At 40.6% G+C, this 15,037-nt stretch overlaps 1 protein-coding gene across 6 annotated transcripts in view; it reads left to right on the forward strand.

Moving 5' to 3' along the window:
• LOC127611343 (diacylglycerol kinase beta) overlaps positions 1 to 14,390 on the forward strand; it is a 138,866-nt gene extending 124,476 nt beyond the window's left edge. For all 6 annotated transcript variants that reach the window (XM_052081839.1, XM_052081838.1, XM_052081842.1 and 3 more), the window contains 3 exons: positions 5,019 to 5,139; positions 8,635 to 8,695; positions 11,521 to 14,390. In XM_052081839.1, coding sequence (XP_051937799.1) covers positions 5,019 to 5,139; positions 8,635 to 8,695; positions 11,521 to 11,619 — 281 coding nt within the window. In that variant the 3' untranslated portion in view covers positions 11,620 to 14,390. The remainder of the gene's footprint in view (positions 1 to 5,018; positions 5,140 to 8,634; positions 8,696 to 11,520) is intronic.
• The last annotated feature ends 647 nt before the right edge of the window (positions 14,391 to 15,037 follow it).

The raw sequence follows: 15,037 nt of genomic DNA on the forward strand, positions 1-15,037 counted from the left end.
GAAACCCTCATTTAAAATATTTTTTCTTCCTGAAACCCTAATTTTGTGCATGCAATACTTTGTTTCTCTCCCCCCCCCCCCCCCCTCAATTCTGCTGCTGTAGATTGCAAATTTCCCCAGTGTGGGACAAGTAAAGGTTTTCTTATGTTATCTTATTCTTATAGCCTGTAAGGCTTGCTTGGTTTTAAACCCCAACTCCACCTTAAAACCATAACCCATGTGTAAACCCCTAATTTGAAACCTTCACCCTTGTTTTCAATCCGTACCTGAGCTTAAACCTCTAAATTGAAATATTAACCATTGGTTGAAAGCCTAATTTAAAACCTGAACCCATGTTTGAAATCCTTGCCCTTACTTGAAAATTGTTCTCAATAATAACTGAATTTTAGTGTTTCAGTATCATAAGATGAGACATTCAAACACAATGCAGATTTTTCCTTCGTTTAAACTGGGGGTCGGCAACTTGTGGTTCCGGAGTCGCATGCAGCTCTTTAGCGCTGCCCTAGTGGCTCCCTGAAGCTTTTTCAAAAATGTTTGAAAAACATTTTTTTTTTCACAAAAAAAAAAAAAAGATGGGAGAGGGAAATATATTTTAATATGGTTTCTGTAGGCGGACAAACATGACAAAAACATTCTTAATGTTTTCCAATGCTGTAAAAATATGTAGAATACATATTAAATTTCTACATTTCTGTCAACGAAGATTTGCATCACAGCCTGCGACACATGTTTCTATCACCAGGGTGGGGTACCAAACAGGTGGCTGCTATTTTTTTTTTAAACGGCTTTTCATGTACAATTCACCGAGGGTACTGGCAGAGAATGGGAATCTGGAGGGCAGAGAGGAGCATTTTTAAACGGTGCACGTGAGCAATAATAGTTAACACGCTGCAAAAGTGTGTCCCATGCCTCAGCATGCGTGTGTAAGTGGGTGCGTATGTGCGCATGTGGTAACGGGTCGATCTCGGAAGATAAGGCTTGTCATTTTTTGCGACTCCAGACTTTTGCGACTCCAGATCTTTCAACATTTTGGGTTGCTGATCCCTGGTTTAACCCTTGGAAAGTGTAAAGAAATGTTGGCAATCTACAATCTACGTGTATGTCTTACAGTATATGTTTCATGTCAAGAATGATTCGCTGGCATTAGGCTGCAATGAGACAAAACAAAGAGCCGCCAATTCTCAGTGACTTGGCAAAGCAAATGCCATCCCATCCCAGGATGCATTGCTGCATGCTGGCATTATGTAAGAGGCTGTTCTCATCTATTCTTAGCCCTACCTCGCTGATGCCGTTTGATGGTCGCTTCCAAAGCGCAGCCGATGTGAGAACACAGAGCACGGTGGGGCTACTCCGCCATCGTGCCTCAACGCAGCGGGGCAAGGGCAGGTCGGTGTGCCCATGTTTGGCGCTGGTAGGAAGCGGAGGAGTGCAAGTGCATGTAGGCGTGCACTCAAGAAGCAAGGGGGGTTTATATTAAGCACTACATGAACAAACAATGATATCATCTATGAATGGTGTTTAACATCTCAAACACAGCAGCCAAATCTTGCATGTGTTTGTTGTTTTATTTTGTGCACTGAAATAAGATAAGATAAAATAGGATAAGAAAACCTTTATTAGTCTTGCAATGGAGAAATTCCCAATTCACAGCAGCAAAGTTATGAAAAGAAGATGTAGAAGAACAAAATATAGGAGCTGCTAGAAAGGCAGCCAGTCTTGCGGCGCCATGTTGAAGTCAAAATAACAAAATAACACAACACATGAGACAGACAGTCGTGCAATCTTAATCACTTTTCCTGCAAAAACGTTGGTGTTTGAAGCAGTTATAGATGAATGAAAGAGGAGACGATCAAAGTTTCTTTTCACCAGTGGATCAGAGACGTCATGCTGAAAATGTGCACACGTCTGCTACAAGATCAGTTTTGAAAGCAAACACGAAGCTGTAGCGTCCATTGACGAAAAGAGATTGGCTCACATCTCCTATTCCACGTAATCCGCTTCAACTTTCCTCCTTCAAAATTCCTCACACAGTACATTCAGGTGAGGTGACAAAAGTCATCGTGCTCGGTACTTGAGTTGAATGAATGCCTTATACCAAAGGTGGGGAAAAAAAGTTTTGTAAGAGTGTCTATAGCCTCATCATTCTGGAACAATATAAAATTCAAGAATTTTCAAGGGAGGGTTGGGATTTCAAATTACGGTTTCAATTTGGGTGTCGATCCTTGCTTGCATTTGTCATTCTTGCATTCTTCCCTGCAAAATCAAAACAATTCCCAAACACCTCAGAGTTTGTTTTGTCGTGAACGTTAATGCTCCCCGGTTGAACAGGACAAATAGACAAACACATAAATAAAATGTGAACACTCGTGAGCAGTGACTTTCATCTCTTCCCAATTTACAGCAAATAAACCAGTTTACTGCCATTCTCTTTTATTTCATTTTATTTTACAATATTGTTTTAAAACTATTGTTCTTTCATAAAAACACATCAAAGATTTTTGCTGGTTTCGGGGGCTGAAATGATTAACAGAATTTCAGTTCATTTAAAGTGAGACAATTGATTTGATTTGTTTAGATACAAGCTAGGTCACGGAACAAATTTGACTTGTAGAGTAGCTACACTTGGATTCTTGTTTGCTCGTTCAGCAAAATCTTAACATTAAGGCAACGTAACAGAGCGTTTAGCAAGCTAAGCTAACCAGGCTAGCTCTGTAGCTTTTGTAGCAACCTGTTGTGTGTGTTTGTGTGTGTGTGCATATGTGTTTTATTTATTTATTCAACGATTCTGATAAATAAATAAATATAGTCTTGCTCCAAGGGATCTTTGTCTCCATCTTTCAACGATGCATTAGCAATGAACGCTAGCTGTGTTAGTTTCAATCTTGATTTGTTGTGCACCATTTCCCTGTTCACTTTGCTATGGAACGTTTAAATTGTAAAGTTCAATTTTGTGCCTTTTTGCTGGATTTTAGTTATTTTACACTTAACTGTGTCAACAACGAGTCAGACGAAATGAAAACACAACTTGATGCATTGTTTCTCTTGGCCTGCAGTGCTGACTCAGCTTATAGAACCTGCAGTGCACCAAAACAAGAAGTTAGACATTAGCTGCTGATTAACAAACAGTTTTGGCAATGAGCAAAAACCACACACACACCACATCCACCAAATTCAACCTTTTTAATCATAATAATAACAAATCACTATAAATTTCTGTAGATATGAATTTAACAATCTACTCTGTGTATTATTGCATGCCGTTGACCTCCTTCCGTTAAATAATTTACAATAAAAAAGTGAGTTTGAGGGATAGATTTGTAAACTATTGACTTAAAAAAAGATAAATATTTACAGTGCAGCACTGAACGAGGCAAGCAACAGTGTCCTGTTTGCATTCAGACACACAAAGGCAGCAACAGGATGAGTGAGCTCGAACCACGTTGGGGAATTATTGACGTTGTTTGCACTGCAGTCACAGCAGGCTGCCAGTCTGGACGTGTCTGGGCGCCGACCCTCAGGCCATGCTACTACCACAAAATACATGGCTTTTATTCGCTTTGGCCTGCACCCCAGCAAGCACAGAAGGCTTTTTTGCATGTGTGCACAGTTAATGTGAGAAACTGAAATAAGTCATAAATTTGTTACTGAGAGTTGGTTGTGCTGTCGCAGCTCACAAATTAGCACACCGGCTGTGCAAATGAAATAGTTGTATCATTCATAATTCATGTCATAAATTATTTGCAAAAAACTGAAACTGTGTTGTGGGCCCTAAATACGGTGTGTCAGAGTTGTAATAGACTACAGGACCACTGAATAGTAGACCAACAGATTCGCAAGACCGCCTCACAATTCTGAGTTTCAGGCTTCAAATTTAGTTTGTACTTTATATGTTCTGCCAAGCCTTGCATAGGATATCAATCAAATTCAATGGGGTTCTTGCTCTGAACTCAATTTTAGAGTTTGATGAAAAGGAAAATTTAAAACCAAAACACAGACAGTATTACTGTCAGGCGTCCAGAAGGTGCCGGACAGAATCGGACCCTACAAACATAGAAATTTGATTGAAATTTGAATAAAAATATTCTTGACAATTCCACAGTGAATGCCCTTCAAAAAGATTGTAATGAAATGACAAAAATATCACCTGAAGAAAATATTTTTTTTGCATACTATTCTCCTGGCATCCCGGTTTTCAACTGGTTCGTGGGTCAGCCTCAAAGTGTAGAGATGCAGGATTAGATTCCGGCTGCGGCCTTCCTATGTGTAGTTTGCATGTTCTCCCCGTGCCTGTGTAGGTTTTCTGTGGGTGCTCCGGTTTCCTCCCACATTCCAAAAACATGCTTGGCAGACTAATGGAACACTTTGAATTGTCCCTAGGTGTGAATGTGAGCGTGGTTAGTCGCTGTCTGTGTGTGCCCTGCGATTGGCTGGCAATCGGTTCAGGGTGTACTCCGCCTACTGCCCAAAGAAAAGCTGGGATAGGCTCCAGCACGCCCCGTGACCCTTGTGAGCATAAAGCAGATCAGAAAATGGATGGAGTGGTACCATTCTCCACTTCCTCACATCACTGGGTGAAGATCAATCAAAATCGGTGGGATTCTTACTTTGAACTACTCTCCCAGAGTTTGAATAAAATCACTTCTAAACCAAAGTACCCAAGATTGGTCTCGCGGCTGTAGCCTTTGAAGTCAAAAGTAATGTCAAATAATGTGCATTGGCTATCACTCAGAAGCAGTCTGGGTTTTGCTATGGAAAGAAAAAGAAAGTTGTTTAAAAAATATGAACAAACTTCAGTATTTTTCCTTCCAATTTTGATCCCAACATCATCACAGGTTTGATGTCTTTTCAAATACACTAGATTATTGCTCTGATATATGACCAAAAGCATCAAAGTTTGAAAAAAAATGTTTTCAGGGAATACAACACTTGTGAATAATGTGATTCCAAATCAACCCGGTTCTTGCCTTACATCTGTGGAAAGCAAGTGAGCTAAGTGTTAGCATATGTCATATGTGCAGACTTTAGCGACCAGCTGCTGGAGGTAGTCGGCCTGGAGGGCGCCATCGAGATGGGTCAAATCTACACGGGGCTGAAGAGCGCCGGGCGCCGCCTTGCTCAGTGCGCCAACGTCATCATCAGGTCGCTAACTACCTCTCGTTTCCTATATCGGGGTTGACCCATTTCTCATCCATCCCACTTCAACTGTCTCATGTCTCCTCCCCAGCTCCACCCGTGCCCATCGCTAACCCACAAGTGGAATGATCCTGATCAAAATTGTAATTCTGTACCATCTTGATCATTCTTTTTCACATTGGAGGGTTTCCAAACGATGGCACCTCTGCACATGATAAATTATAAATGTCCACGAAGGGAGTTGCTGAAGACATTTTGACTCGTCTGGCTTTACATGACTGCCCCCAGAAAACCACCATGTTGGAAAAATATCTCATTGACCTAAGCAGGGAAAAAAAATCTTCACAGGTCGATCAGTGTCTTTACGATGGAGTAGGAGTTTTCATGTCTATCTCACAGTATCTCGCTGTATCTGCTCCCATTTGATTCCATCTTAAGGAAACATGTTATTCCATTCCACTGCTATGCAGATGATTGCCAGATCTATGTCCCAGTGAGCAAGAAATACGCCTTCTCATTAATAATAATAATAATAATAATAATAATAATAATAATAAAGGCCACTCCTATCCTTTCTGGAAGAAATCAAAACCTGGATGGCACAACATTTCTTGAAATTCAATGAAAAGAAGACAGAGGTGATATTGTTTGGTCCCAGTGGCCCTTGTACATTCCATCCTGTAGACTTGGGCCCCCTGTCTCCTTATCTTAAGTCAACAGTCTCAAACCTGGGCCTTAAACTGGACAGTGATTTCAAACTTGATCGGCAAATTGGTGCGGTTGTTAAATCCAGCTTCTTTCACCTTAGACAGCTGGCCAAAATAAAACCTCTCCTCTCACATTAACACTTTGAGACAGTAATTCATGCCTTTGTCACATCCCGGCTCGATTACTGCAATGCCCTTTACTTTGGAGTCCGCCAGTCCTCCATTAAGCGTCTTCAGGTGGTCCAGAATGCCGCCGCTCGCCTCTTGACTGGTACTCGTAAGAGGGAGCACATAACTCCTACTCTGGCATCCCTTCACTGGCTCCCCATACATTTTAGAGTTATTTTCAAGATCCTTTTATTTGTTTTCAAAAATCTTTGTTTTCAAATCTAGCGCCACCTTACCTCTCTGAGGTTATCCGCCCCTACACACCTGCCCGGCGCCTCAGGTCTGTGGACCAGACATTATTAGAAGTACCAAGAACTAAACTGGGGCTCAGAGGGGATCGAGCCTTTTCTGTTGCTGGTCCCTCTCTCTGGAATGATCTCCCACAGAACATTAAGCAAGCCTCCTCGCTGCCCATCTTCAAAACCCTCCTGAAAACTCACTTGTATTCTTTGGCATTCAACTCAGCATGACTTCGATTTGTTCTTGGTTTTACTGTTTTGTGCTTTCTACCGCCTTTATTACCGATTTGCCTTACTGTTTATTGTGCATGTTAAATTGCTCCATGTACAGCACTTTGTATGCAGCGATGGCTGTTTGAAAGTGCTCTATAAATACAGTTCACTTGACTTGACTTGACAGTCGAAAGGTTCTGAGTTCGTATCTTGGCTAAGAACTTCCTTGAGTGGCGTTTACTTGTTTGCCCGCTACCCTGGCGTCCTCCCGCCTTCCACTAACATGTTGGGTTCATGGATGGGTTCATTGAAGACTAAATTGTCTGTGAATGTGAGTATAAATGGTGTACACTGCCTTTAGCTGGAAGTAAGTTTATATACAGTTTAGCTTCCTCTTACCCCGATCAGGGATTTTGGCGTTGATCAGCAGTCAAGGGGTTTGGGAAAAAAAAAAATAGATACTCAATCGCCAATTCAATCATAATATGGAGCGATATATCTCGACATCTTGCATATTTACTCTAGAGTCGACCACCACCATTGCGAAAATGCATTAAAAAAAATCTGTATTGAAACCCCCAATTATTCATCAAAAAAGCTCCGATAGCATGAAATATAAAATGTTATACTTGTAGGTTGGCAACACTGCCTTCTTTGACATAAATGAGACAGCTTTGCCTAGTAGCCTACACCTGCTCCTTTTTAGCTTGGATTGGCTTTGTTGTATGAGTCCCTGTGCCCTTAGACTGTGTTGATTGTTCTGTCCTACATTGTCTGTCCACTTTTTTACCTGGCCTGCATGTGTCCTGTATGCGACAGAAAAGCACATTCTCCAAGTTGTTTGTCCCCAGTGTAACTGCAAAGATTCAGCCCGATCCACTCAAACTATATCGACTTGATTTGTAATCGTTTCGTGAAAATAGCTCAACTCACGTTCAGTATGACTGCAGTATATCACGTAGCTGTGTTTAGCAAATGTTTAGTGCATCTTGTCAACAACGGAGCTATTTTCGTGTTTGTTCAACAACGCGCCTGCCTGCTCGTCACATCTGTGGTTGGCTGAATGTGCGTGGCCAAAAGTTTACTTACCGTATTTTCCGCATTATAAGGCATTCCATTTTCTCAAAAGCCGACAGTGCGCCTTATAATCCGATGCGCCTTATATACCTGTATATATATATCAAGATTCTGATTTCTTGAACATAGTATTTTAAATGGTCTGTAAAGCATTTTGTTACAGCTGCAGCGTTTGTGAAAGTGCGATATAAATAAAGCTGCATTGTATTGTATTCCCTTTAGCGTAGCTCAATCTCGTGGATGCATAACTCAACCCCATCCACGCTTCTATTCTATTCGCCTTCCATGTAGTGTGCCCAAGATATATAAAATCAGTTTTAAAATAGGCCATTCATTGAAGGTGCACCTTATACCACAGAGTTGACAAAGTTGCATTTGCTGTAATCTGTTATTTCACCGATCCAATCAATGATGTCATTGATAGATTGCGCAAATAATGACATTATAGTCGATCAGAGAAAATGTAGCATTTTCAGTAAGCCTCCCAAAATAAATGTTAAAGGGGAAGTCATCTTGTATTCTTGTTCCTCCACAAGTCAGACCAGCTCAAAAATGGTCGAATATTACTCTTGACGGTTTTAGATAATAACTATCAACATCAAGAGTGAAGACATCTGGTGAGAGGAGAGTAACGAAAGAACCAGATGTGCAACTTAACCCTTTCAGGGACACCACTTACTACAGTGGACAGCTTATCATGTTATCAGGTTACGGGGTGCATGAAAGGGTTAAAGTTCCTTGTGGACTAATGTTCCTGCGGGTCCTCAATGTAAACCCGACTGAATTTGGGGAATTTTTTGCCGTAGAACACTTCTGGTTGTAACCCATTTTATCCTCTTCTTTACGATTTTTCTTGTCACATTTGTTCGGCCCCACAGTGAACCAGTGTGACACGTTCGTTCTTGGTGTTGGATTAACGGCACATACGTCATAATACTGATACTTTGATGTGCATGAAGGGACATTGAAACCATGCATGCCTCCGTTTTCTGTCACGCTCGTGGGTGAGATGGAGCCAAATGTTTTGGGGAAAAGTTTTCAAATGTATCCAGTGCGTGGGCGCCCTCCCAATCAATTCTCTATCTTCATCTGTACAGGACATCCCGTAGGCTGCCCATGCAGATTGACGGCGAGCCCTGGATGCAGCCACCATGCACGGTGAGAGCAACTACTTTTGACCTGATATTGGGCTGCTTCCCGGCCTGTAGAACATTTGCAATGGCAGCTAATGGGGTAAACAGTTCTGGCTTGTGCCGGACAAAAGCAAAAGTAGGCCTGCAAAGTTGACACTCTCAGAGAACAAGTACACGACTAACCATGCTGAGTTGTACTGAATGAGAACTAAGTCAACATGGTGTTCACAAAAATGTAAAGGGTTGTCGTTTTCGGTGTCTAATTATTCACCTTTTGACTCTGGTAACAGTACAAAGAACTTGGGCCACGATTCCACGAAGTTTTGTTAGCAGTTGAATACAGACTGGAACATTCTGAGCAGACACGGTGTGTCGATGGCAATAATTAACCCTGCGTTGCACCTCAAGAGGCAGAATTGGACTTCTACTTGAGGCAGATTTCTAAAGGACAAAAAAGAAAAAGAAAAAAAAAGACATTCGCCATTACAAAATTGAACTAGGAACTGTATATCTTCTATGACTCAATTGAAAAAAAGTGTTTTTGGAGAGGGGAAGTAAAAATAAACAATTGACATAGTGTGGTTGCACAAGTGTGCAAGCCCAACCGGGGATGCGGCTGTGTTCAGAATTAACCATTCAAATTCAAATTCCTGTTCAATGTGAGGCAGCTGGCGCCTTCCACCATTAAAAGTGCCTCCGATGATCATCAAATAAAATCCAGATGTTCTCATTGATGTTTTTATTTTTATTTTGATCTTTTTTTTCTATTGAATTGCATCGGGAATTCATTTAATCATCAAAGACCTTGAACACAGTCTCACAATTTTATTTTAGTGTACGTGGCTTGTCCAGATGGATAACGAAAGTCATAAATCATCCTGGGCCATCTCTCATCATTGATTTTATGTTGATTTTTTGGGGGCATATTTTAGCCTCTACTCATTTACTTTTGCTTGCGCTTGCTGGCACATTTCTCTGCACATCCCCAGACTTTCACATAGAATGCAGTCACGCCGACTGATATCGCAGGCAAGCCCGACTGCTGTTTGCATTAAACGAAAAAAGAAGAACGTCAGCTATTTTCTGGAATCCTCACGCAGTCAAGCATTTTATTTTACCACAGCGGTTCTTCACGGGGCGGAAGGGCCACATCCTTTTGTTGTATTTTGTGTGTGCTGAGATTTTTTTTTTTCAAACAATACGCAGTTGATCGCAACACCAGAAATAGGAGTACAGTTTTGATCCCTCCCATCCCTCTGAGACTGCTTTATGAGAACTCCCTTCAGAAAATGTATTTGAGGTTCGATGACAACTGCATTCCACTTCAGTTTTGAATCTGATCTGCAATCTGACTGGGTAAGCGAAGTCTATCGCTATTTAGGCACTCGTTAGGGCTTTGAACTTATACAGCTGCCACCAAGAAGAATGGCTTCCTAAGAACGTACATGAGAACATTCTTCCTAAGAACTCGAGTCTCTGATGCATTATTTACATGGCAGGACCAGAAAATGCATCTTGGAATTTCACTTCTGGTAGGCTACTGAGGAAACCATGCTGACTTCATGCCTCGTACATGGTGTGTTCTCATCAGGTTTAGTTTGGCGAAGAGTTTTGCTTTATCTCACTGTATTGTTAACATTTTCAATGCTAACCTTACCTGTGGATGCACTCGCGACTGGGTGCTTTGCATTAATGTGGGAGGCTAAACTTCAGCTGCTTTGGTGGTCAGCAAACTCCTTACAAATTAGGCACAACACCATCAGGGTATTTTTGAAAAGTACATTTTCCATTCATTGTGCCGAGAACTCTCACATGCTCCTCCATTTTCACCTCTCCTCTTCCACCGCTGCTTACTTAGCCCGCCCAACTCCAATGGGGGCCAATCATCTTATGCTAAACAAGCCCAAACATAATGACAGACAATCAATGTCCGCTTCAGGCTCTAACTGACAGTTGTTTCCCCACCCTCAACTACTCGAACACAGGAAGCCAACACATGAAAAGGGCTATTAGAAAAAGGCAACACACAGAAAAAAAAAACAATAGAGTTAGAGACTAAAATTGAGATTAACCCGATTAAAAAACATGACTGTAATTAATTATTCACAATGAACACGATAATTTGACACCTCTAATTTTCTGCACTATAAGGTCCTTCAGATTATAGGGCCTTGAATGGCCTATTTCAAAACAGTTTTCATATATAGGGTGCACTGCATTATAAGGCGCACCAAATAGAAGCTACAATAATGCAGTTGCATCCAATGGTTGGAGCTAAAGGGAATACAATACAATCCAGCTTTATTTATATAGAGCAAAGCCATGCAGAACTGGTCACTCCTCGTGGGCTCATATCTGCTAGGGGCTAAATGTCCTAACAAGACTTGCTTGTCTCCTTCTTCCTTCGTTTAGCCAGTAGTTAACTATGCTTTTTTTCCACTATGGCTATGCAGAGCTCACAACGTTGTTGTCTATCTGAGTGGCGAATGCACATGTCAACTACTGCAGGGCAAAACCCTTTTAGGTTACAATTGGTTCCTGTTAATAATCACTGGATGACATCGGAACACTGGTAGGGAAACAACTCCATGGGGAATATAAAGAGACTGAAACATCATATATAAGGCGCATTGGATTATAAAACTCACTGTCAATTTTGGGGAAAATTTAATGATTTTGGTGCGCCTTATCATACGGAAGGTACCATACTTTTGGTTGGAATACACGTTTGTAGGTTTTCCTTGACCAAAAAAGGTATTTTGGTGTTGTTCCCAAGCTATCTTTTGCAGCACAAAAGACTTGAGCACGTGACCTCAATACGTTCTTGACTTTATTGTTTGTTTGTTACAGATCAGGATCACCCACAAGAACCAGGTTCCCATGCTGCTGGGTCCACCCCAGAAGACACCCTTCTTTTTTTTCAAGAAGCGCAACCGCAGTCAGGACTAGAACATACGTGTGTACACATCCAAAGTTGACTAAAAACACAATTGTGATTTAAAAAGAAACACACACACAGTATACTGTACAGGCAGCTCTAACCAGATATGGAAGACTTGCAGTGATCCCTCCTGTCAACTGCCAACACAAGCCAAACGCCTGACATACATGAAAACAACTGCAAAGGAAGGGATGCAAAGACAACAACAGGAAGTTGCCGTACGAGGCCCGCTAAGAACAACCGGCGTTAAGAAAACGCCATGTATAATTCAGCTAATTCAGAGAGTGAAGCGGCTTCATCCATTATTGACCCCTTTTGTTCAGGGCTGGATGGCAGCGGGGCGTCGGGGCGTCCAGAATGGGGCCAAACATGTTGGGATTTTTGCATCCTTCTAAATGTACCTTTACGAGCAACTTTCAAGTTGAAAGTTAATATTCGAGTGGTCCAATTACTTTACATCCCCCTCAGGGACTAACAGCCAGACCACCGCAGTTTTTTTTAATGTACCAAAGCTAAAACAGCAAGCCTCCTTTTCTAAAATGCATTGCGCTATTTCGGGAAGGGTTTAAGTCACCTCCCGCGAAACATGAAGCCTGATGATGAACGGCGGCTCCGGGCTTGCGTGTGTCCCAACTGTCAAAAGTTGAGAGGGAAAGTTTGTCCAATTCTACGAGACACATATAGAATTTGTGTGTGTGTGTGTGTGTGTGTGTATATATACTGTATATATATTTATCACGAAAGTAGGATTAGATCACATGTACTGCACATACAAATGTGTTTTACCGGTACTCTATCCTCGTCATCGTTAGCTCAGCACGTCATGTTTAGCGGTGTTTGCCATTATCAGTGAGTTTTGAGGTTTTCCCCCCAAAGTGGAATTTGCAACCTTTTTTTTTTAATCCAGCATTTTGGAAATCATATTGGAGTTTTAAAATGTCGAATGAACAAATTATCTCTTCTTACAAAGTTTATGAGTGTGACATATGGGAAGTCCTCGGTTTAACTACAGACAGAAACGCCGGTCAGCTGTTCAGAATTCGACACCATTTTTCCCATTGTAGAAGTTCTCATAAATCAAACTGTCGCCAAGCAATCTTTCTGTGTAATTTTAACATTCAGGATGGTTGGACATGTGTTCAAATGAGACCAAAATAAATAAATCGGGTGTCATGGATGAGTTGCATTGCAATTGTGCCTCAAGCCTCTGCTTTTTTTTTTTTAATGTTTAGTTGTCTCATAAGTAGGGCTACAACTAAAGATTCTTATAATAATCGATTAATCTGTCAATTAGTTTGCCGATTAATTGAGGAGTCGGACTGAAAAGTCATTTTCATTTCCATCCTTTTTCATTTTCAAAAACAGGACATCTTTTCAAATTGGCAATGCTGAAAACACACAAACACATTTCTTTTGAGTCAGTTACTGGTTTGTTAGATAAACATGTCAGAAAGTAGGCTTACATGTTTTTTGTTGTATTCCAAAGTAAAAGCAGATTATTGGAAATGTTTTGTTTTAACTGACCACAAATATAATCAGTGTGAGAATATTTAGTGTGTAGAGGATGAAATTCTGAGAATTTTACTTTTTAAAAAGTCAACAAAGTATCACTCGATTGTCAAATATAATAATGGATTGATTTGATGTCTAATTTATTCACCGATTATTTGCACCTCTATACGTACGTCTCAAAAGATAATTCAACTTTGTGGGGGATCACCGTCTCAGTCCACTGGTTTTAGCAAGACAGCGTATACTGAAAAAAACATACGTTAAGGGGTGAAGCTTGGTCGCCTTTAGCCCCCCTTTCCTTTAAAATATTGCCGAGTTCACTTCAGCTCAACTCGTCAACACCGATACAAAAACACGGAGACTGTAGATAGCGTAATGTGTTTCTTGTGAGTTTGTATATGAGAAGGAGAGATGATGGCGTGTTTCCAATAGCATCGCAATGACCGTTAAAGCAAATGTCGGAGACCACTAGAACCACAATGAATGTACATACGGCACTTGTTTGTGACATTACATGTGATGTCATCTTACCACCCGCCTGCTGTTACACCAATAGAGTGAACAACAAAAAAAGGAGGTACAGTACTCAAAATGTCATCTTGGATTCATTCATCATTTTAAACAGTGAATAAATAGTACTTAGTACACATACAGTGAGCAGCAGAGGTAGGAAGTAACGAGTTTAATGCAACGCACGTTTTACTTTTATCTGAGTATTTTTGGTAAGAAGAAACGCCGCTTCCCGCTCACAGTTTGTGTGTATACTGTATCTACAGGTATTTATTATTGCGTCTATTTTGGTTTGTCCGAGACTTGTTTCCCATGACTATGTTCACCATTCCAACATACCTTGTAACAAGTGCTGATGCTGACTCTATTTGACCGTTCAAACTGAGCGAGGTGGTGACAGACTCACTTACATGAAACATGGCAAAATCAAAATTTGTCTCTCAGATTGGCTCACACTCACCCTCTACCTTAGTGAAGAAATGGATGGATTGAACTACAGCTATGTCATGTCCAAGTGATGGCATTTCAGGAACTAAAAAAAATCCACATGGAACTTGAGAAACAACTTGAGTTGGTAGAACTCAGACTGTTTTGAAGTAATTCAAAGGATGTCCGCGTTGTCGATAAATGTGGGTGAATCCAAAGTTTCAAAGTTCAATAGAATTGAATTATATATTTTGGAGTCTCCAGTGAGCCTATTTTGCTGTTTCACGTGTAAAACCAGAAAGTTCATTAAAGACCGTCTAGTGTGGCCCAATTTCCCTTGGTTTGTCATTTTCCTTTAAAAAATATATTGTTTTAAAGTGATATTGTTGGGCGAGATTCGAATGTGTACATTTCCGATTTTATATTTTTGTCTATTTCAAAAAATGAATTGGAAGTTTACCCATCAAGTACTCAGTACTTGAAGTTTTTTTTTTCACTGAATACTGAATGATTTGGATGACTACATTACATACTAACAAAAAAACAAAATTACATGTAGTGGGTTGGTGCATTGGTCAAGAAAAAAAAACTACATTTTGGTGAGGAACTGGATAAAGGGTGCAGGCATACGAATGTAGTTTTCACTGTTTAGTGGCAACATCTAATTTCCCTCGTGGGATGAATGAATCGAAACATTGAAGCATCCGCGTCAACACTCGAAACGGTACTCCCCACCCATAAACAAGCAAATTGGTCATTGGTCTGGGTTCTATTGAATGACATTGTTATTATATGTCATCATATATATATATATATATATATATAGAGAGAGAGAGAGAGAGAGAGAGAGAGAGAGAGAGAGAGCATGACTTATGACGGCATACTCAAGTAATGGCAGTACTTCATGTTAGATTATTTAAATATTTATGACCTAGAATTATATTCTCCAGAAATATGTACGACAGTTATGACTTAAGT

Source organism: Hippocampus zosterae, chromosome 12 (genome assembly GCF_025434085.1).
Source record: "Hippocampus zosterae strain Florida chromosome 12, ASM2543408v3, whole genome shotgun sequence".
Lineage (NCBI taxonomy): Eukaryota > Metazoa > Chordata > Actinopteri > Syngnathiformes > Syngnathidae > Hippocampus > Hippocampus zosterae.